Below are 21,249 nucleotides of genomic sequence, written 5' to 3' on the forward strand. Positions count from 1 at the left end.
TTAACAGGAATTTATGGTAATAAACGGGAATGACCCGGGACTTTACTAAATTGAAGATCAGGTACAGGTAAACAGTCACAAAAATGTGTTTCTGAAAACATGTTGTGCTGGACATCAAATACACAGTTGTGATTGGCTAGAAATCAGTCTGATTGACCAGACGAAGCTGCCAGAGCAAATAGAACACGAGCTTGGCAGATTCAACTACTTTCTATGCTAAACTGAAGTATAATGTGCATTATATTACTGGATTATAAGTATTATTGCATTCATGTGTTCATTATTTAATGCTGCATCAAAGTTTTATCTTAATTTATAATAGTGCATCACCATTTATTTGATTATGTTTTGTACTATTAATCTATATCTGCAAAGTAACTTGTCACATTAGTTATTTAATAAATGTAGTGGAGTTGAAGTATTCCAGTGCTTGAGTAAATGTTCTTAGTTACTTTCCACCACTGTGAATGCTGCCCTGTTATTGTTGAGCAAATCAATACAAATATGAACATTTTGTGCTACTATAGGACAATCCAATCTGCTCCTATCTCATCCTGATTTGACACAATTTAGCTATATTGTGTCAGGTTTTCTTGCTCTCTTGTGCTTTAAAATTGTAACTGACATCACAGCAGGTACTGAAGTCCAAATCACAAACACATAACAGAGAGCTGCTCTGAGATAAGACTTGGTCAGTTTCCCTCTCTGCCTCTAACAGCAACTGTTTTTGTGAAACCTATAATAAAACGTTCACGCTGTCCTGCTGATGATGTAATTGAAGAGTAGCTTCAATGTTTTCATGGCTTCGAATTAACGCAAAGCCCATAAATTGTCCGGCAGTGTATCATCAATTGTCAGGCTAAATAAGCGCCTAGCGAACATGTGGGTATAAATACATAACAGTGACATGATTTATTGTCGGGCCGGAGCGCTCACTTTGTTATTTTCCCTCCAAGTCCTGATTGCTGCATCCTGAAGGCTATTTGGGTTGGGAAATGGTTGACTCGACAATTAAGGCGTTTGTGTTCACTGCTGGACCACCAGCTGGTGTTTCATTCGCAGAGAGGGAGGGGAGCCCTTCGACCCTGGAGGGGAGGTGTGTGTGTGTGTGTGTGTGTGTGTGTGTACAGCAGGGGGGGGGACCACAACTGAAGGAGCACCACGGAGGTAGCGATCAGAAAAAGACAGGCCATTTTATTTGGGAGTTTGAAGGGGCTGGGCGTGACAGCACTTTTTGGCTAACCAAAACTATGCCTGGGGAAAAAAGGCTTCCAAAGATAACTGCTGAGGAGACCTGGTTCTGTTTTTTTCTGACAGAGGAGGAAGGGGGTCTTTTGGCTCGTCGAGTGGAAAATAATAGACAAAGGTTGTTCTAAAGGGGAATGCCGATCAGTCATCCTGTCATGATGTTAGACAGAGCTAGTCTTTTCCTGCTGGCTAAGTAGAGGACTGCTCCACCGTGGACTCGCCACAACAAACTGCATAATTGGGTGAAATAATGTTGGCAAACAAACACACAGCTTTAAATTAGGAGCCCTGGACCACCTTGTCATACGTTCTGTGAGGGATTACAGTAGCCTAAACATAACAGTAGGCAGCGTGTGACCGCAGGGTCGGCTTCAATCCTTCAGAGTTGTAAAATGCTCTTCAGAAGGACCGTCAGTGTGCTTATGAGTAAGGCTGCAAAACTCCAGGAATTGTCAAAGTTGGAAACTTTTGTAGGAATTAACGGGAATTTATGCGAATTAACGGGAATAAACGGGAATTCACAAAATGGTTGAAGGTTGGCCCTTAAGAGGGAACTTAAATATAGTTGGGAAAATATATTTTAGCAAAATCTTGAAAACAACCAGATTTCATGCAAGTACACTTGAATACCTGCTATTCTTCAATCACATGCACACAGCACACTGCTTATTGAAGGGCTGTTGAGGCCACGCCCCCTACTGAGGCCACGCCCCCTACTGAGGCCACGCCCCCTACATGCACTGTGCATTCCTCCATCACGTGTTCAATTCATTTACATGTTGTATAGGACCATTTTGGAGGAGAGGGATTATTTTCATTTTTTTCATTTAATATTTTGAATGGGACATTTTGGGGACTTTTGAATGGGTGGGGTTGGGGGGATGAGTAATATTTAACTCAACATTCATGCATTTGCTGCTCAATGAAAGAATTGATTGCTCAATATTATATATATATATATATATACATACTATTATTATATGTTAATTAAAACTTGATAAAGTTCTACTTACAAATAAATCTTTTGAAATGTCCTGTTTTGTGATTTTGAATATTTCCAAAATTCCCCAACTTCCCATGGAAAGTTTCTGGAAATTTACCAGACATTTTGCAACCCTACTCATGAGCAAGGCAGTTTAAAAACTTCATCCTCAGCTCCTCGTCCTCTGCTGACATTCACAGTTTTCCTTACGTGACACATACGTACCATCTTGTTCTCGAACAGGTCGTGGTACGTCCCCAGCGCCAGCAGGAAATGCATGACCACATAAACTTGTAAAGGCAGCGACCAGCTGGGATCATGAGGCACTTCCTGTCCGGTAACCTGCGCATGGAAAGTAAAACATGTTGAATTCCCCAATCCCTCGTTTTTTTTTCTGTAAGTGGAGTCATTTTGTGTTTCTGACAGATTCTCACACCAGAGGTGCAGCGTGCCGTGCTTATATAACAACGATTCATTCAAGTTTCACCTCGTGTTTTTAGTCACACGTTCAGAGGTTTTACAGCAGGGTTGTACTGTTCAGAGCAGGGGAAAGCTGGTACCCTGACTCCTTAGTAAATACACATGAAACAGTATGTGTTGTGAGTATTACAGACAACTTTAGATATTGTTTACCACAAAGTGACACAAAACAACCACAGAGAGAATATACTTTATGTTCAAGCTGTTTTTTGGTGAATATAAACTATAAATTCTGCACAGAGAGGGGAGAGCTGAAGAGGCAGGGCTTTATTTTCAAATTCTGGTGTTTTTTTGTATTGTTGTTTTGTTGCCGTTTCTATAAAACTGCATCCCCATCCTTTAGGTGGTGGCCTCTTTTGAAATGCCACAGAAAAAAAGGCAACAGATGTATATATTTGCAATGCAGCCAAACATCTGTGAGCTGACATTATTCATCATGTTTTAATAAAAAAGCAAACTGAAGAAGCAAAACTATGCTTCCTCTTTAAAATGCCTGGCATTCGCTGTAGTCTTCCAAATCATGCTCAGTATGTTCATGCATCTTGTGAATCTACTGTGTTTTGAAACAACTTTAATCCTGCACGTGACAGTGACAATAAAACTTTGATATAGAATAAAGAGGCAATTACAAATGCAAATAAATTGAATTGCTATTGCTGGAGAATGTCATAAAGTATAGAGTAGTATAAAAAAAAGACTATGATATCATTTAAATGTGTTAAGGAGGATTATAACTTTAAGAGACACGAAAAGACAATAAAAACAAGAGAAAAATGATGTAACTAAAATGACAAAAACAAGAGAAAACAAAAGTGAGTCAGTGAGAATGTTTGGGGCCTTTAAAAAGGAAAATGCCATAATTGAACTCGTAAAAGTCTGAGTTCAAACCTCAGATCCTTCTTACTTCTCATGGCTTTATTTTCTTCACAACAATAAGGCCCTGCGTTGCTTCAGTCTCCTCCAGGCTGGATTTCAACACTTGTGAAAATTAGTTTGTTGTGCTCCATCTACAAAGTCGTCCAGTATTTATTGGGCGTAGCGGTTTCCCCCAAACACACAGTAATATATGACTTCTTTCATAAGAATTTCCTGAGTCATTTGACCTGTTTTTGTCTGCTTCTTAACAATTAATTGGTCTTGAGGGCCTTGTGTTAAAACTGCATCCTTTTTGGGAATAATGTCCAAAAAAAATCTCATTCGGGGGGTTTCCCAGGATCCCGAGGAACCAAACCACCACATGTGGGTTCCCCCCGCATCCCATCCCGGCCCTGTAGGTATTCCAGCACGCTGCTCTGCTTATTCTCAAAGAGCTGAAACACGTTGAACCCTCCCCTCTCTCTCCTCACTCCCCTGTCGTTCCTTTCTTTCCTCACCGGCAGATATCAACAAGCAGCCGTCTACACACGAAGCCTTTCAAGATATTTCGGTTCAACTCCAGCTCTCTCTGTGTTTAGAATCACCCCGCTGGGTTTAAGGGGCCAATTTAATTCTAAAGGTTTTTTTTTTTTTTTTAAAGTTTGAAGCACGAGGGAACTAAATATGTGACACCATCAGCGTTATTTCAAAGCTAACCACCGGGGCATTTGACTGGAGCCTGTATTTCTTTCTCCACACACACACACACACACACACACACACATGCACGTTCACACTCAACTGCATGCGGTTTTAATCCCGCAGACTGCGTTTAAAGACGGTGAAAATGAACTTATTGTGTTCCCTCTACAAAGGCTTTGCAGCTTTTATTTGATGTGGCAGTTCCTTGTAAAACTTGTAGAATATGTGAATCCTTCAATCGGGAATGTTCTGAGTCATTTAGGCCTGTGTTTTCGTGTGTCAAAGTGACGGGTAGTGAAGCCAGAGGGCATTATTGTGAGAGAGGCTGTGCTCACTCACTGTTTGTACTTCTATACCTACAAAAAAGTGCTGCCTTGTAATTTGTGTATAACTCGTGTTGACCTTTGTTGTTCGGTGGTGGCTTCTAGTTTCAAATCAAATCAAATCAAATCAAATCAAAATTACTTTATTTATCCCCGAGGGTAAATTCAGTTAGTCTGGTAGAATCTCTGTTAGATGAGACAGCCTGATGGCTGTAGGAGAGAAGGATCTTTTGTATCTCTCCGTCCTGCAACCGAGAGAGAGGAGCCGTCCACTGCTGTTTATATGGTCCATAAAGGTTTTGTGTAGCAGATGATCTGGGTATTTCAGGATGGACTAGAACATGTTGACAGGTCATCTCTCCACCACCTCCTCCAGTGTGTCCAACCTGGCTCCAACCACAGAACCAGCTCTTGTCCAACCGCCTTGTTTCAGGAGCAAAAGAGTCAGGTGATGGAGTATAAAGACCAAGAAAGTCCGCACAGAAAGGAGGTTGGAAAGGATGGTGTCATAGTCTGCTCCAGCCTTTCCCCATGGACTCAGTAATTTTCCACTGCTCTACTCTCACAACACCCATTGACTGATCACACACCTGCCCTCACTCACCAATCAGCCCCTCCTGCCTGCTCAGTATATATTCTCCAGCCTCACACTCACTCAGTGCCAGATTGTTCTTTGCCATGCGAGACTTTCCAGCGTTCATCTGCCTGTCTTCCCGGTTCCGACCCTGCCTGACTTCGACCTGCCTGTTCTGCCTGCCGCCTGGTAAATTACCTCTACCCTTTGTTCCTGACTACGAGCTCTGCCTGCCCCCCTTCGGATTGTTCGCCTGGACTGCCTGCCTTCTGGTTTACGAACTTTTGCCTGTCCTGACCAAGCCACCTGCCAAGCCATTGAACTGTGTGTTTGCCGGATTGCAGTTAATAAAACCATTAACTGACCTTCGTTTCTGGGCCTTGTTTGTACTGCGTTTGGGTTCGCACATTACCCGTAACAGATGGATGGGTCGAAGAAACACAGGACTTTAGGGACAGTGGTGTTTGTGTTATTGTGAAGCCAAAAGTCAAGTTAGGTACGTTAAACCTACGTATGGAAGTAGTTTTTTTAACCCAAAGCATGATCTTTTTTTTCTAAACTATGAATGTAACCACAAAGCTCTACTTCACAACATAGTTCACATTTTTTGTTAGGATTGGACAGCACGACTCCTTATCGGTTCAGTTCCATTCCTAAATAACTGCTTTTTGACAAATATGTTATTTTAAAATACATTTTTAATAAATTCAGAGCAGGATTGGAATTTATTTATATTTCAAACAGAACTAAACCTTGTAAGGGCTTCACGGTGCTGTAGTGGTTAACACTCTGTGTCACAGCAAGAGGGCCGTCGGTTCGACACACCTCTAAGTCAAAAATCACCTCAAAACCACCTTCAAGACAGCTTACAAGAGCTGACCCCCACCACCAAACCTGAATAAAACCTCAAACTCTCATTTCTGTTGTGTTCTCTGTATTTTGTATTTGTTTCAATGTATTATGTTTAGCGACTTTGAGTACCTTGAAAAGCGCTATATAAATCTATTTTATTTTTATTATTATTATTACTAAATAATTGAGGCTACTGACTTTTAGGCTACTGATCGAGGATCATTTTTAATTTTTATTTTCAGCGTGGTTTCTCTTCTCTTGTAGCTTCCTCCCACAGTCCAAAAACATGCACTGAGGTTTAATTGGTGACTCTAAATTGTCCGTAGGTGTGTATGAGAACATGAATGGTTGTCTGTCTCTATGTGTCAGCCCTGTGATAGTCTGGAGACCTGCCCAGGGTGTACCCTGCCACTCGCCCAATGTCAGCTGGGATCGCGATCCGAGTTTGGATGAACAGTTAAGGATAATGAATGAATAAACCTTGTTCATAGAGCAACCACCACAAGTAATGTTTCAGTCACTATGTAGCCAAGACAAAATATCTCACTGGTAACAAATCTAAAATGTCAATCAAATAAGAAATTCTTCCTGATATCACAATACAGAGGAAGAGGTATGGGGAGCAAAACTTGTCATGAAAGCTGGTCCACCTTAAAGGTCAGTCCACCTTAAGTGAGCCTGAGTTTAAGTTGTTGCTAACTTCAGGCGGCGATCAAGGTCGAGGAGCTTTACTTGCATCCTGAGAAGTTGTGGCATTTATTCACCAACAAACTTTCGACAGAGCAGGTTGAAATATTGCTTTCTTCAGGTTTACATGTTTATGATTGTTTATTATGAGAGAGTCGCCTTTTTAGTTGCAAAAGTTTTATTGCATTTACAAAAAATATGTTTGGAGGAGTTACAGGTGACGCTGCAGTAATAATAAATCACAGCAAAATGTTAAAAAGTACCAATAAAGGACCAGTTTTATTGGAGCTTATTAATATTCCAGTATTTAATATTAAATTCAGCTCTTTGGCTGGTTTAAAACTGGGTTTTGATACCAATCCCCAACCGTTTCATAACTTAGAACAGCGATAGTTTGTAAGATAACATATGAACCATTGTATTCGTATGTGTTGTGTGAAAATATTTCTCCTGCAGGAATGATGAAAACAAATGATCTGTTTTTATTTATTTTACCAACCTCTGGATTGTCTTTGTGATCACCTAGCCAAGATTTACCAGGTTTCCAACTCGGACCTTTGATGAAAGTTGACAGTTTGTCACCGATATTGTCGTAAGTTTTGGCCCTCGTCCACAAATACCAATAGTAGTGCAGCTAGAAGAGAAGAAACCCAGGAGTGAAACATCAATATACAATCAAACGCTACATTTAGCTGATCAATGTTAATGAAACTGTAGCTGCATTAACAACTAATCCTGAGTAGAAATGTTTCTGCTTTCATTTGGCAGGACATTGCTCACGCTGTGCTCTGCCAACAGCGAGGGCAGCAAAAATAATCACAGCATCCACCTCCTGGCATTTCACTTTATTGGCCTCCTTCACCTCAGCTGGGCAGTTTGTTTTGAGTGCAGTAATAATGTTATGGTTACAAAATGGCCACTCAGCCAGCAAAGGGAAACATGAGCTCACGCCTCATCTACTAAAAGGTGTTTATATTCAGATGGATGGAGGTGAGACTTTAGTGGCCACACCATCGATGGGAAAACTGGACCAACCTGAACGTGGACGATGTCGAAGGTGTTGATCGGGACCACCAGGCCAAAGATGGGCTTGTCTCCCTCTGAAGCAAACGTACCTGAGAAGGACATGTACAGATTTTATTTGCCAAACTAAATAACATAAATAAATACCTGAAATACCATGTTGTGTGCATGCTTAGGGACAGCATTACAAGCTGGAAAAACATTGATTATTTGCCCATTAACAGACATTGACTGTTTATAAGAAGTGTACCATGAAAAAAATGAACAGCTGACTCCTTAAGAGTGTCTTTTCGTGCAGAGGAGATACTTTTAAACTAAAAACCTATCTTTTAGATCTGGCTTGTAGTGTAGTGAAGTAGTGTCTTATTATTAGCATCATATTATCTTTTATCACAATTTCATGGTTTATACATGTTTTATTTGTTAGCTTTTATCTGTTTTACCTATATTTTACCTATATATATAATATATATATATATATATATATATGTATATATATTTTACCTATATATATATTATATATATGAATACTCATATTTTCATTACTCAGCGTACATTAGTGTCCATGTCCTTTTATTAAATATTTTAAGTTATTTTAAAATTTAAAATTGATTGATTGATTGATTGGTTGATTGATTGATTGATTGATTGATTGATTGATTAGTGCAGAAAAACTATTAACAAAACAGTTTTAGGGGAAAAAGTGACATTCATTAACTAAGAAAACACAGTTGATCGAACTTCTAAAGCCTGATTTCCACCGGGCGCGTTACTGCAGCGTCACGTCAGCGTCGCGTATGACGTTGCAAATAGGTAACACTCTAATCAATGAGAGCATTTCCACCGGGCGCGTAGTTTAACATTACTGCAGCATTGCGTCATCGTCTCTACGCGAGCATTAGGTAGGACTTCTATTTCTCGGCGAGACGCTGCCAAATCGCGTGAATCTCAACAGAGCAGATCGCACCAGACAGGAAGTCCGACTCAGAATCAGCGTAAAACACTTCCGCCCCTTTCAAAATAAAACACAATACGCAGTTCATGCAGCCTAAAACTACTTCACATCAACATTATGTTATGACCGGGGCACCAGATCAGCAATCAATCAATCAAAGGGTCTCAGAGGATCGGCGACACGGACGAGGAAGACGGAAGAGACTGATTGTTGAAGTGGAACATCATACAATAATTTATGACATAACATATTGTTTTTATAAGGATAGATGGTCAGATCAACATATCTTTCACCTCAGAGAAGCAAAGTAAGTTGGTTTTTGTTGTTGTTGTTTACTTTATACACACAGTTTATCCATAGACTGTATAAATAGAGTTTAAAGTTTATCACGGGATCTTGCGGTCTCCCGTATGGTCAGGATTATCGCGTGATCTCGTTATCTCGCGTGTATACGGCCGGCTCGCTAAACTGACGTGCTGCTGCTGTAACGTGCCCGGTGTGAATTGACAGACGCAGCAAAAACGCTGTGGAGACGTGCTGCTGCTGTAACGCGTCCGGTGGAAATCCCCAGTAAGACGAAAACTCCTGTAACAAGTTTACAGCTATTTTAATGTACACGTTTCCATGGATACACACTGCTATGCCTCTGTCCTGATTGACAGATAGCAAAGGTAGCCACACCCTAAATCATCCCCTGCTTTGTCGTCTTTTTGACTCTAAATGAAACCATAATTTAAAAAAAAAAATCATGATGTATTGAAGAAGACTTTAAACTAACAATTGAGACCATAAACTCATTAGGATAATATTTACTGAGGTATTAAATCAAGTGAGAAGTAGGGTAATTTTCTCATAGACTTATATGCAATTAGCCAGGAGACTCAGCAACATTATCATTCACTTTGTTGTGTTTGTTCACCTGGTGAACGTTAGTACAGTAGTTACTCTCCTGGAGCATAAATAAAGTCATGAGCATTGTTTTGGTCTCCACCACCTCCTGAGGGGAATATCTGACTCTTTAGCTGATTAAAACATGAAGAACTGCACCAATATTTGGTGGGATAACTACAAAGAGAATAGTCTAAGGAGTAAAATCTAAAAACCTTAATAAAGTTGGGATCACAGCTTCAGGGATCAACCTCTTAAAACTGTCTGCAGCCACAGAGAGAGAGAGAAAGAAAGGGCCCCAAGATATTTCTGGGTAATGTAAAAACCTCAAAATTTAATCAGGTACCTCTCGCTGACGTTTGGTGCAAAATTGCTGAGTCGAGTAAAAAGGCGAGAGGCAAACCTGCAGCTTATAGAGTCACTGCTTCCCTTCACTCTGCTGTTATTATGGGTCATACTGTGACTTTTGGTTTCAGTCAATAAAAATAATGAGAAGGCAGGCATAACAATCACCAGTACACATACAAACAGTCAACTAATAACATGTTTAAATTCTAGTGATGGTACACAGGAGATTGTTATATGGAGTCACAGGCTGATATCTGTTTGGACACTTTATGTTCAAAACTTTACATAAAAGTAATTCAAAACATCAATAATAACAAAGAAAACCTCTATGAATAAACATGTATACAGTGCAGAACCTAAACTACATAACTTTGGCATCATATATCTCTGTGTGGTTTTATATCAGCACAGTCTGGGTCAGCATTAAGTTTTAAAGTTGTTCCATTCTGACCCATTGCTCCAAAAAAGAACATAATCTTGCAGCAGTCTTCGGCAGTAGGTGGAGATAATACTAGTCATTTAGTAGTAAATGCTAATTTATCAGTTCATGGAAGAAGAGGAGGAGGCTGTTGAGGTGCAAAGCAAATAAAAAGGGAAGCAGCATTAATATCTCCACCCAGGAGGTCCTGCTTTCAGGTCAGTTTGTGTGTTTGTCAGCAGGATTGTGGAAAAACTACTGGCTCGATTTCCATGAAACTTAGTGGAATGGTGTAGCACAAGCCAAGGAATGACCCATTAAAGTTTGGAGCAGAAGCATCAATTATTTCTCACTTTCATTACCATTGCAAGATTGGTCACCTTATCTGTGTGCACCTCTAGTGAGGGGTCCAAGACAGAGGGGGCAAGGGATCGACAGTTATAGAGGAACAACTTCCTGTGCATTTCAATCAAAACAGGAAGTGGTGCATATCTTGATAACAAACTTGCAGACGTCTGCCAAATGTGATACATGTTCACCAGCAGGTGGCACCATTAGCAAGAGTGTGTCGGCTTGTAACTTGGGCAAACTCAGGCGGCAACCTCCAGGTCTGAGCAAGGAGGCAAAACTGCATTCTACCGAAAATTCACACTATAGTTATATAATATAAATATAACACTATAGTTTGGTCTCATAACTTTGACCCTTTCACTGTATTTTAACTTAATGACAGTTTATTTGAATGTTTTGTTCAGTATAAATGTCTTGTTCAGCGTTTGGTTGGACTAACAGACACTGCAAGGAGTCGCTGCTCAGTTTCCTGAGGTCAGTAACATACATTTTGTTTTTGTTTCTTGCTAGCCAAAAGTAACATTCCAGTTAATGCTAACATGGATTAGCAGTGACATCTCTCAGTCAGGTTGAGGTGTAGAGAGGCTGTAGATCAGATCCCTCTCCTCCTCCACAGTCCAGATATGGTCTGCTCCCCGTATCGGAAACAAGATGGCGACGAGTGTAACGCTGAACTCTATGCTTCCAACGGGCCACAAACCAATGGGTGACATCACGGTGACTACGTCCAATATTTATATACAGTCTCTGGGCAAACTATGTCGCACATAAAAAAATCTTAATTGCTCCTGTTCCCTGATTTCAGCTGAATTGCTGAAATTATATAAGCCACACCCATTTCTGCCTGAACATGTTTTGTTGCAAAATCACGAGAAAATGTGTATTTTCTTTTTCAAACTCCTTCAAGGTGCAGAGTAGCCTGGCTAACACCAGACTATTCTCAAATGAGGTCTAGTCTGGCAACGAGCAATGGATTTCTCCGTAGAGGAGGCGTGGTTTACGATCCTCCAGAGCCGTTTATTGGACGCTTTGAATGTCTATCAAAAGCGTCTGTAGGTAGCTCTTAGCCAATCAGATCAGTTATACGAGATGACGTAGTAGAGCAACAGAAATGGATGTTTGTTGTGTGTGTGTCTGTGAGAGAGTGTTGTTTGCTGCTTTGCTCCTCCAGTTCTCGCTTTCTGCAAGATTATTTATTTTCACGCTTTATTCCCCCTCATGTCATTCAGCCACACACATCCACTGATTTTATGGGCAATAAACAAGCTGCTGCGGGTCTCTGGGGGCTCCGCTGCCCGCGGTAGCGGGGCTATTAGCCGCTAGCGGCGCTAATAGCCGATAGCGACGCTAATAGCCCCGCTACCATAACACCGGTGATCTCAGCGGAGCCGCAGAGAGACCTTTCGCCTTTCAACTTTCGCTCTAAACTATTTAAAACACCATCTACAGCTAAAGAGAGTTTCGCGTCTGCAGCAGCCATGTTGGATCCGGAAAACTACAAGCTTCCAAGTGCCGAGTAGTACGCGTCATCGTCTTGCCGTCCCTCCCCGCTCTGTGATTGGATCCCTAAAACAGGGCTAAGAATCCTTCCTGGTTTCCAGACTGGATGGAGGTTCGAAATTAAATTCGAGCGCGCAAGGCAGTCTGGGTATACCCAGGCTAGCTGCAGAGTCCAATCTGCATAAAATTTAGCACATTTAATGTGTAGTATGCCATGACTAAACAGTGTAAAAATAATTCTGATAACCCAAAGAATGCACAGGTTATAGAGGAATAACTTCCTGTAGGCTGCAGTATAACAGGAAGTGGTGCACAACTTGACAATAATTACTCCGATTGATAATCAAAGCTGCTCTCAACCTGTGTCCTACAGGCATGTGGGACTGCGTCGCTGGGTCCAACTTGCGCAGGAGGCTTGGGCCCCTTTAATACCTGCTTGCAGGTCTAGCTTTCATTTAGAATTGATTCCATTGTATTGAGTGAAAACATACAGGTCATGCAGAAGCAATGGTTTTTATACTGTTTATCAAGCCAACAAGTGACTCATGCACTAAACTCTGTCACATGCTAATACTTAGTTTGCAGTAAATGGAGGCATTGAAAAGAAAATTGAATCAAAGAAAACATCTGATTGCTCACCGAATAATCGGTCCCATATGATGAGAATTCCTCCGTAATTTTTGTCAATGCAGTACTCGTTCCTTCCTGTCGAGATAACATTTTGTGAGATGACCAAACTTTTTATTTCAACCCTTGTTTATAAGAGAGAAAAAAACATATTTCTGACAACGGACCCTTTTCATTATATTATCTCTGACTAACCTGCATGAAATTAACCTAAGCAGACAAAATTAAGATTTGACCATAAACACCCATGGCCACTTATCTGGCCTTTCAGCCTTTACCACATTAATGTTGCACTATCATATCTGTAAAACCTTATCAAATAAGATTATCACACTTCTTCAGGAAATAAAACTCATCTCACCGTGATGGACTCTGTGATGTTTGGGGGTGTTGAAGACCCACTCCAGAGGTCCGAGGTCTCTGATCAACTGAAATCAGACAATAAAACACATTGTATTTACGTAAAATATTTAATCTAGTGTTAGTTTATGGGACATATTGCGTTAATTTTGGCCTGGTGGTGGTACCTCTGGGGAGTATAAATGTTTTATTAAAATTATATTTGAAATTTTTATTTTTGACCATCAAGTTTTGACTTGATGGTGCGACTAAATCACCAAATTGATTAGCCAACAGTTTAAAATAATTATAAGAAAAGTAATAAAGTAGATAATTGTACTTTTTATAAAGTAATAAGAATAGTTACATGTATCTTTAACAGGATAACACAGATTTCATGGTTTTAGTTATACCACTTTGGTTCATAGATGACCAAAAATGGAGCTGTCAGTATCGATATACACCATTTTCCTAAATATTTTTGTTTGTTTCCTTGATGATAGAGCTCAAACTTCAATTGTTTAATGCAGAACAGAATGTCTAGAGAGTTAACAATGCTAATAATATTAAACACATTAACACAAATGTACAGAAAATGTGCAGTCTGATATAAAGAATCATGCACTTGAATGCACCATGAGAACATTTTGTGTGTTAAACTATCAAGCGTTTCTCTTCCTAGATATCAAACAGATGCACCAGTGAGTCATTAAGGATTCCAGAGGTCACACCGAGCATATTTCACACAGTTCATGTTTCTCTTCTGGCTGCAGCATTTCAGATATTTTGATGTTTCGCATCAATACGACAGCCCTTCTCTCTCAGCCTGTAGGAACGTGCACGGCTGGACAGAATGTCTCCGTGATTCATTATTTCCATGTAATGGCTGCGTCTGGCAGCCGAGCGTGAGAGTTTTATCTTGAATGAAAAGGGGTCTCCACCACTTCACTCCGGCTCCGAGGTTGGAGCGGCACAGCCAATAGTGTGCCAATAAATTACATCAAAAAAAAAAAGGCCATAAAGGAGGCATAAATTACATCCCTTCAGAAAATTCTGACTATTACGACTGTTTTCACTAATAGTGCACTAAAAGATGGAAGGCGTTCCAAATCCATTCATTCCCTCTCAAGATTGTTGGGGATTGTAAAAGTGATACTCCCAGTCGCTTTAAAGGCGGAGAGAGTGGTCATGCTTCTGTTTGGAATATTTCATAAAATCTCATTATTTTTTATTGAACACAGGTTTCACTGCAACACGGAGTCTACAAAGGCTTGACTTAGCAGACGGATTAGTATTGGCACAGGGGGAAAGATAACTTTACAGACTTTTCCTCAGTATGATTACCTTTTTTTTTTTTTTAACTTTGCACAGTAAATGGAAGTGGGAATGCAAACACAGCTTCATGCACTACATGGTAACTCAATTACAATGTGTTTACATATTACATCACTGTAATATACTGTGCAAAGTCCATAGTATTCATGTTTAATATCTTAACCCTCCTATTATGTTGTGGGTCAAACTGACCCATTTCAAAGTTACAGTTTTTCTCAGTCGCTTTGGTGCATTTCTCACATCAATATTAACATTTGCACAACAGTTAGTTCAACCTCCACAACATTTAGTCATTTGTGCACATAGCAGCAGTTTCTCATTCCTTCCATCAAATAACAAATGCTTTTGGACATGCATCAAGTGCTTTCATACAATTCTCTGCTGTTTTATAACATTATCATTTGCTTATGTCATGTCAGTCAAAATTAACTATACTTGTGAATGCTGAATAGTCATTCCATATAAAACTAATAGTCCTCATTTCATTGCTTGAGTCATTACATACAAAATGTTGAACTAGTTGTCAAAATCTGTCAAACAAATTTTATACATTTTTTCTAAATCTTTTTCTAAATCTTTTCTCCCTGAAAATGTCTCCTAAATTGAATAATTTCTCTGAGGTGAACCTCAGCTTCCACTGCAGAGGGTGGATTCACCACTCGAGGAGATACTTTCCTCGTTGCATTGCAAGAGATGATATTCGTTGTTATGTAGATGAAACTCTGTGGCCAGACAGAGAGGAACGTCTGGATGTGCATGAATGATTTACAGTACTATGTATGTTGTATGTTCAGTTCCGATATGTACTGCATTATTGTTTACAGTTTTGCACAACTCTACCCAAAGGGACTTTATGTTTGTTGTAAATAAGGGTGTATTTTTTCTTTTGCACAATGCTGTAAACAAATTAGAATCGCAAAGAGCATATGCAGTGAAAATGTGAAACATACATATTCAGTGTCTTGTACTCAGTTACCTCACTAAATACAGTAATGTGTAACTTTACTGTAGTTTTCAAATGGCTGTGTAAATAGTATATAGTGCTGTCTGGAGCATTTTCAGTTAGCGTCACCAAGATCTGACTTTTCTGCAATGAAAACATTTCCAGAGTAAACTGTCAAAATGAAAACATGACAGAGACATTTGACTATCTTGTTCATAAACATGGTGTCAGGACTTTTCATCTTGATGACACTGACACTTTCATTGACATGAATACTTGCTTTTGAGGAATGAGCTATCCATTCTGAGCAAGTGACACGCTTCTGCAGATTATCAACTAGGTTTTGCAGTTTGTACTAATTGTTTTGAGAAATGCATTAACTGTTGTGCAAATGCAAATAGTGATGTGAGAAATGCACCAAAGTGACAAGAACAAAAACTCAAGAAAAAAAATAGTTTAGTTAAGTTAAGTTTTTTTTTCGGGATGAAACTTCATATAAAAATGATTATGCTTAATTTCACATCAGATGGATGGATGGATTGGTGGGTGGGCTCGTTTTTGGTGCACTCATTAGGTAATCTAAAATTTGTCTTTGGACCAATACACCCTTTTAAAGGAGATTTTTAATCTCAAAGAGGATTTTGCTGACTACATTTTTTTATCAACAAAATAAAAATAAAAATGTTCTATATGACATAAAACTGCCTGCTTAAAAAACAGCTCCAAGTGACAAGTATACATTATTCTTTTCTTCTTCTTTTTTTAACATTAGTCTTAAAAAGAGGCCTGTTAAGTGTCCAAAACAAGCAAATGCCCACAAGTTACATGAGCCATAAACAATGTCTGAAATTGTCAAAAATAAGCAAATGTTTTACATTTTAAAGGGTTAAGAAAGTGAAAATTTAGTAAGTAAATCCCTACACTTTATAAGGTGTAACTGGTCATTTTTTGGGTTAAAAGTGAAGATCAAATTCTCATTAATTATTTTCCACAAATCAAATTATTTTCCCACGTAATTTCCCCTTGCAGTAGCCGCAGGGCTGCAACACAAACATCATGTTAATAATTGTCTTCTGACACCGTATATGCAGGTTAAAAGTCAGGACATGTGTCTGATGAATGATTATGGTGTTTTGTTATCGGTCAGTTTAATTGCATCAGTCAAACAGTCAAACGTAGCAACATGTAAAACATTATTGTCAGTGCAACATTTTCTCTTGTCTCCTCTTCTTAGGATCCAGATCACTGTTTCAGTTTTTTCCACACGAGCAGTCAAACTGAATCTATAACCTGTGTGTTAATGTTTACCTCAGTGTGGATCCAGAACTGGTACAGAAGGTTTAACTGGATGTGAACGGCGAAGACGGTGGGAGGTGCAACCAGCGCCAGCGGCAGGTAGAAGATCTGAAGAGGAGAGGTAATAAAGTACATACCTGACAATTCCTCTTTTTTTCACATATTGCAGAATATATAGGATCACACTCAGGGATGTTATTTAACTTAAAGAGTAACATCTTTAGCTCGTGGTGTATGCATGCTGACAGAAAAAACAACAAATGACAACAAATTTTCTATCTTGCCTTTATCAAGAAAGTGTATTGGATTAATTTTCATTTATGATCTGTGAAAAACATGACTTTTAAATTATAAGAGCACTTGACGGCTTGTCACACTGCAACCTTGGAGCTAATTTCAGATTTATTGCCCAGATTCCTGATTTCTTTATTTTGGCTGTTCAAATAATATTTTATATGTGTCCAATATAAGATTCCAGCCGATCACAGTCCAATAAGAACAATAAAAAAGATGAAGTCAGCATTTATGGTTTCATTGATAGTTAAATGTGTAGTGGTAACCAGTAAATTTGTAAGCAGATGATAACGAGAATGAGGATGGGAAGGAGGAGAATCACATTTTTAATATTGGCTTTCTCTGGAGCTGGCTGCCACTTCTGTACAGAGGTGTGTGTGGATCCTGAGCCAGAAGTGGTGGGATCGTAAAGGAAATGGACACAAATTTAAAATTTTCAGGACATCATGGAATACTTTCCATTACATGCGTCAGCACCTTTCCAGAAGACGTTTTAGTTAAAACATCAATCTGAAAAATCACCTAGGAATTGGATTGTACCAGCTGGCAATAAGGGCAGATTAGCACACGTTAGCCCGGCTGTCTGGCACTGACAAGTCCTCTGTCTGCTCCATTGTTTTTCCAAGGTCATGCACCATGTCCTCATGCCTGACTACATGAAGCTACCTCCAGAAGGCTTACAGCATAAAAAAGTGGTGAATGTCGATCTAGAGTAGGGTTGCAAAGGGGTGGAAAATTTCCGGTAAATTTCCAGAAAATTTCCATGGGAAGTTAAGCTGGGGAATTTTGGAAACATTTCAATAGATTTATTTGTTAGTAGAACTTTTTAAGTTTTAATTATTTTATTGAACAATCAATTATTTCATTGAACAACAAAACCATGAACGTTGAGTTAAATATTACTCCAAAAAAACTCAAAAAGCTCCATTCAAAATGTTAAATGAAAAAATGAAAAAGCCCCTCTTCCTCTGAAAAAGGTCCCATTCAACATGTAAATGAGTTGAACATGTGATGGAGGGATGCACAGTGCATGTAGGGGGCGTGGCCTCAGCAGCTCTGCAGCAAGCAGTGTGCTGCGTATATGTGACTGTGGAATAGAAGATATTCAAGTGTAATTGCATGAAATGTGGTTGTTTTACTCCAGATAATGCTAAAATATATTTCCCCAACTATATTTAAGTTTCCTGTTAAGGGCCAAACTTCAATTTAGTAAATTCCCTGCTTTTTCCTGTTTATTCCCATAAATTCCCGTTAATTCCAATAAATTCCTGTTAATTCCCATGGAAAGTTTCCAACTTTGAAAGTTCCCAGAATTTTGCAACCCTAATCTAGACATTAAAGTCACATGAATAGTGATATGAATGTTCAGACATTAGTCACATTGCAAAACATTTAGATGGGCATCTGATTTAGGACCACAATATGAAAGTGGCTCAAATCAGAATTGAAAGATCAGATTTCATATGATTTGTGTTTTTCTTACTGTTATAAAAAAAATTAGTACACGAGTACATTTGAAGAATAAGGCCAGTCAGTCTTTCAACACTTTCCGACTTTCCCCTCCTGTCTGTGGTTCTTAGCCCATATTATTCAGTGCAACAGTGTGTCTCCTAATGGTTAAATGCTTCATATTTTTTTGACAGCTTTGGAGAGCTTTCATCCAAGTTTGAGACTACACAGTATTTTGCGGCCTCTTATTGTGCTCCACTGGGGGATTATTGAGTCATAAATTCTTTCCATGACTCGCCCAAGAGACAAGAGAGACCTGACGGTCTTGCACAGCATGAGGATGTCATGGGGAAGGAGGTGCTCAGGAACTACTTCCGGAAACAAGAAGGCAAACAAACAATGCTGTGTGATCCTATTGGTCACAGAACACGCTGTGGAATTTGTCTTACTAGTTGTCAGCCACATCAATAAACTTTTTTTTGTTCAACTTCTGTCAGAGTGAGTGATTATCACGCTGATATTGTGTAATTTGAACTGAGCTTTGGGCACAAAGGGTAACACTTTAGATTAGGGAACACATATTCAACATTAATTAGTTGCTTATTAGCATGCAAATAAGGAACATATTGGCTCTTAATTAGTCATTATGAAGTAGTTATTAATGCCTTATTCTGCATGACCTTATTATACAACCAGTAAGACATTAACTAAGAGTTTTCCCTCAATAACCTCAGAATTATTGCTTATTAGTAGTAAGTAAGGAAGTTGTTGTATATGAGTTACAATCTTAATATGCTTTACTTTGTATGGACTTTATAAGTCTCTACATAGCGGTGAACGAAACCATGGAAACTGGTGGCTCCTTTTGGATGAGGATTGGTAGATTTTAATGTCAATCATTACTCTTCAAAGTGGGTCACTTTGTGCCAATGTTAGTCTACCAGTGACCCACTTTGTAGAGTAATGATTATCATTACAATCTACCAATCCTCATCCAATCATCCAAAAGGAGCCACCAGCCACGTTAAAGGTCTGGATAAGGTGGCTATTTGCCGTTTCCATGGTTTCGTTCACCGCTATGTAGAGACTTATAAAGTCCATACAAAGTAAAGCACTGGTTGTATAATAAGGCCATGCAGAATAAGGCATTAATAATTACTTAATAATGACTAATCAAGAGCCAATATGTTACTTATTTGCATGCTAATAAGCAACTAATTAATGTTGAATATGTGTTCCCTAATCTAAAGTGTTACCATTTATGGAATATTCTCATTATTAAGAGAATGAAAATGACAATCTTACCCATGACGTGAACTGCTGGGTGAGGGACTGTCTGAGGGCGGTGGTGAGGTTGTAGTACTCTGAGCTGTGGTGCACCTGGTGAGCTGCCCAAATGAAGTTCACCTCTGGAGAAAATTACACACACATAGATCCAAAATAAAACAGGAGTCCAAATCTCATATGGGGCTATCACTTCAGTCACCTGTTCATTAGCAGAGCTTACAGCAGTCATTCAGCTGCCTTTACATCACCTCAAGCTATTTATCTCGAAAAATCAACCTCCCCAGATGAGTAACTAGACACTTTCATCCTCAGAAGGAGTCATTGGGGTCCCCCTCGCTCCCGGCCAGCCGTGATGAAAACCTGAGGCGTGAGTGTAGCTGGCCATGGGAGAAAGAGGGGAGGGGGTTTCAGGCTATTATGACGGTGGGGGTATTCGTGTGCAGCTGGTTAGCGTCCAGCCTGATGTCCCAGTGCTCCAGTTTACATTCCTCTGCTGTGTTGTGATACTTGCTACATTAATATCTGTGTTACACTTCATTTTTACATCCAAAGGGAACATGCTTGTTAAGTTTCACTGGATCTCCGGGCTGTTTCCGGACCACCCCGTCTACACTGTGCTTTTTGGCACCTCCCGTCAACTTCGGCCTCTGCAGCGTACAAGAGAGAACAGTAACCTTTAAATATCGCAGAACCACAGAGCCCTATATAGACTATGTATAGTGATGTATTTGTTATAATAAAAGCAGCCCGAGGTATTAAATGAGGTTTAAGTTTTATGATGCAGCCTTGATGTCTGACGGGATTTGTGATTAAGGGTTCAATTATCAAGCAATTAAACTTCTATTATTACACTTACAAGCATGGTGTGTGTCACTCACCGCACATGCACACAAAATTATTTTTTACTTTTTTTTTAAAGCTCATTTTAAAGGTTTTTATCATCCCAAGCGCATTTCATTTAAAGGATTAGTTCAACATTCACGATTAATTCACACAACGGGGAAATTTCCAATATTACAGCATCAAGATAGAGAGGAGCTTCAATAAAAAAAACAATAAACAGTAAACAAGCAGTATAAACTAGAAATATAAGAAATGTATTAGCTATTACACAAGGAAAAAATATTTTAAAAGTATTAACAATTTGCAATTTAAACAAGTAGAAATATATAAAATTATTTAAACAATGAAAACAAAACTAAAATTTAGGAACATTTTATACAATGTAGACGGACAAATATGATACATATAATAAATTTATATAAAATTATTGAAAAATGTATATGTCAAGTCAAGTCAAGTCAAAGATTATTTATAGAGCATATTTAAAAACAACCTCGGTTGACCAAAGTGCCGTACAGTTATTAAAATACAATAAAAATCATACACAAATATAGTTAAATAAATAAAATCAATGAAAAAATAAAATACTAAAAACAGTAAAACAATAAAATAGTAATAAAAACTCAATCTAAAAACAGATAAAAAAGAAA

At 39.0% G+C, this 21,249-nt stretch overlaps 1 protein-coding gene across 1 annotated transcript in view; it reads right to left on the minus strand.

Moving 5' to 3' along the window:
• Window positions 1–21,249, minus strand: part of agmo (alkylglycerol monooxygenase) — a 76,105-nt gene that overhangs the window by 23,668 nt on the left and 31,188 nt on the right. The window contains exons 5-11 of the mRNA XM_059339882.1: window positions 19,775–19,878; window positions 16,739–16,834; window positions 13,175–13,241; window positions 12,826–12,891; window positions 7,739–7,818; window positions 7,203–7,337; window positions 2,456–2,572 (exon numbers count right to left, since the gene is read on the minus strand). Of these exons, the coding sequence (XP_059195865.1) occupies window positions 2,456–2,572; window positions 7,203–7,337; window positions 7,739–7,818; window positions 12,826–12,891; window positions 13,175–13,241; window positions 16,739–16,834; window positions 19,775–19,878 (665 nt within the window). The remainder of the gene's footprint in view (window positions 1–2,455; window positions 2,573–7,202; window positions 7,338–7,738; window positions 7,819–12,825; window positions 12,892–13,174; window positions 13,242–16,738; window positions 16,835–19,774; window positions 19,879–21,249) is intronic.

Source organism: Centropristis striata, chromosome 8 (genome assembly GCF_030273125.1).
Source record: "Centropristis striata isolate RG_2023a ecotype Rhode Island chromosome 8, C.striata_1.0, whole genome shotgun sequence".
NCBI lineage: Eukaryota > Metazoa > Chordata > Actinopteri > Perciformes > Serranidae > Centropristis > Centropristis striata.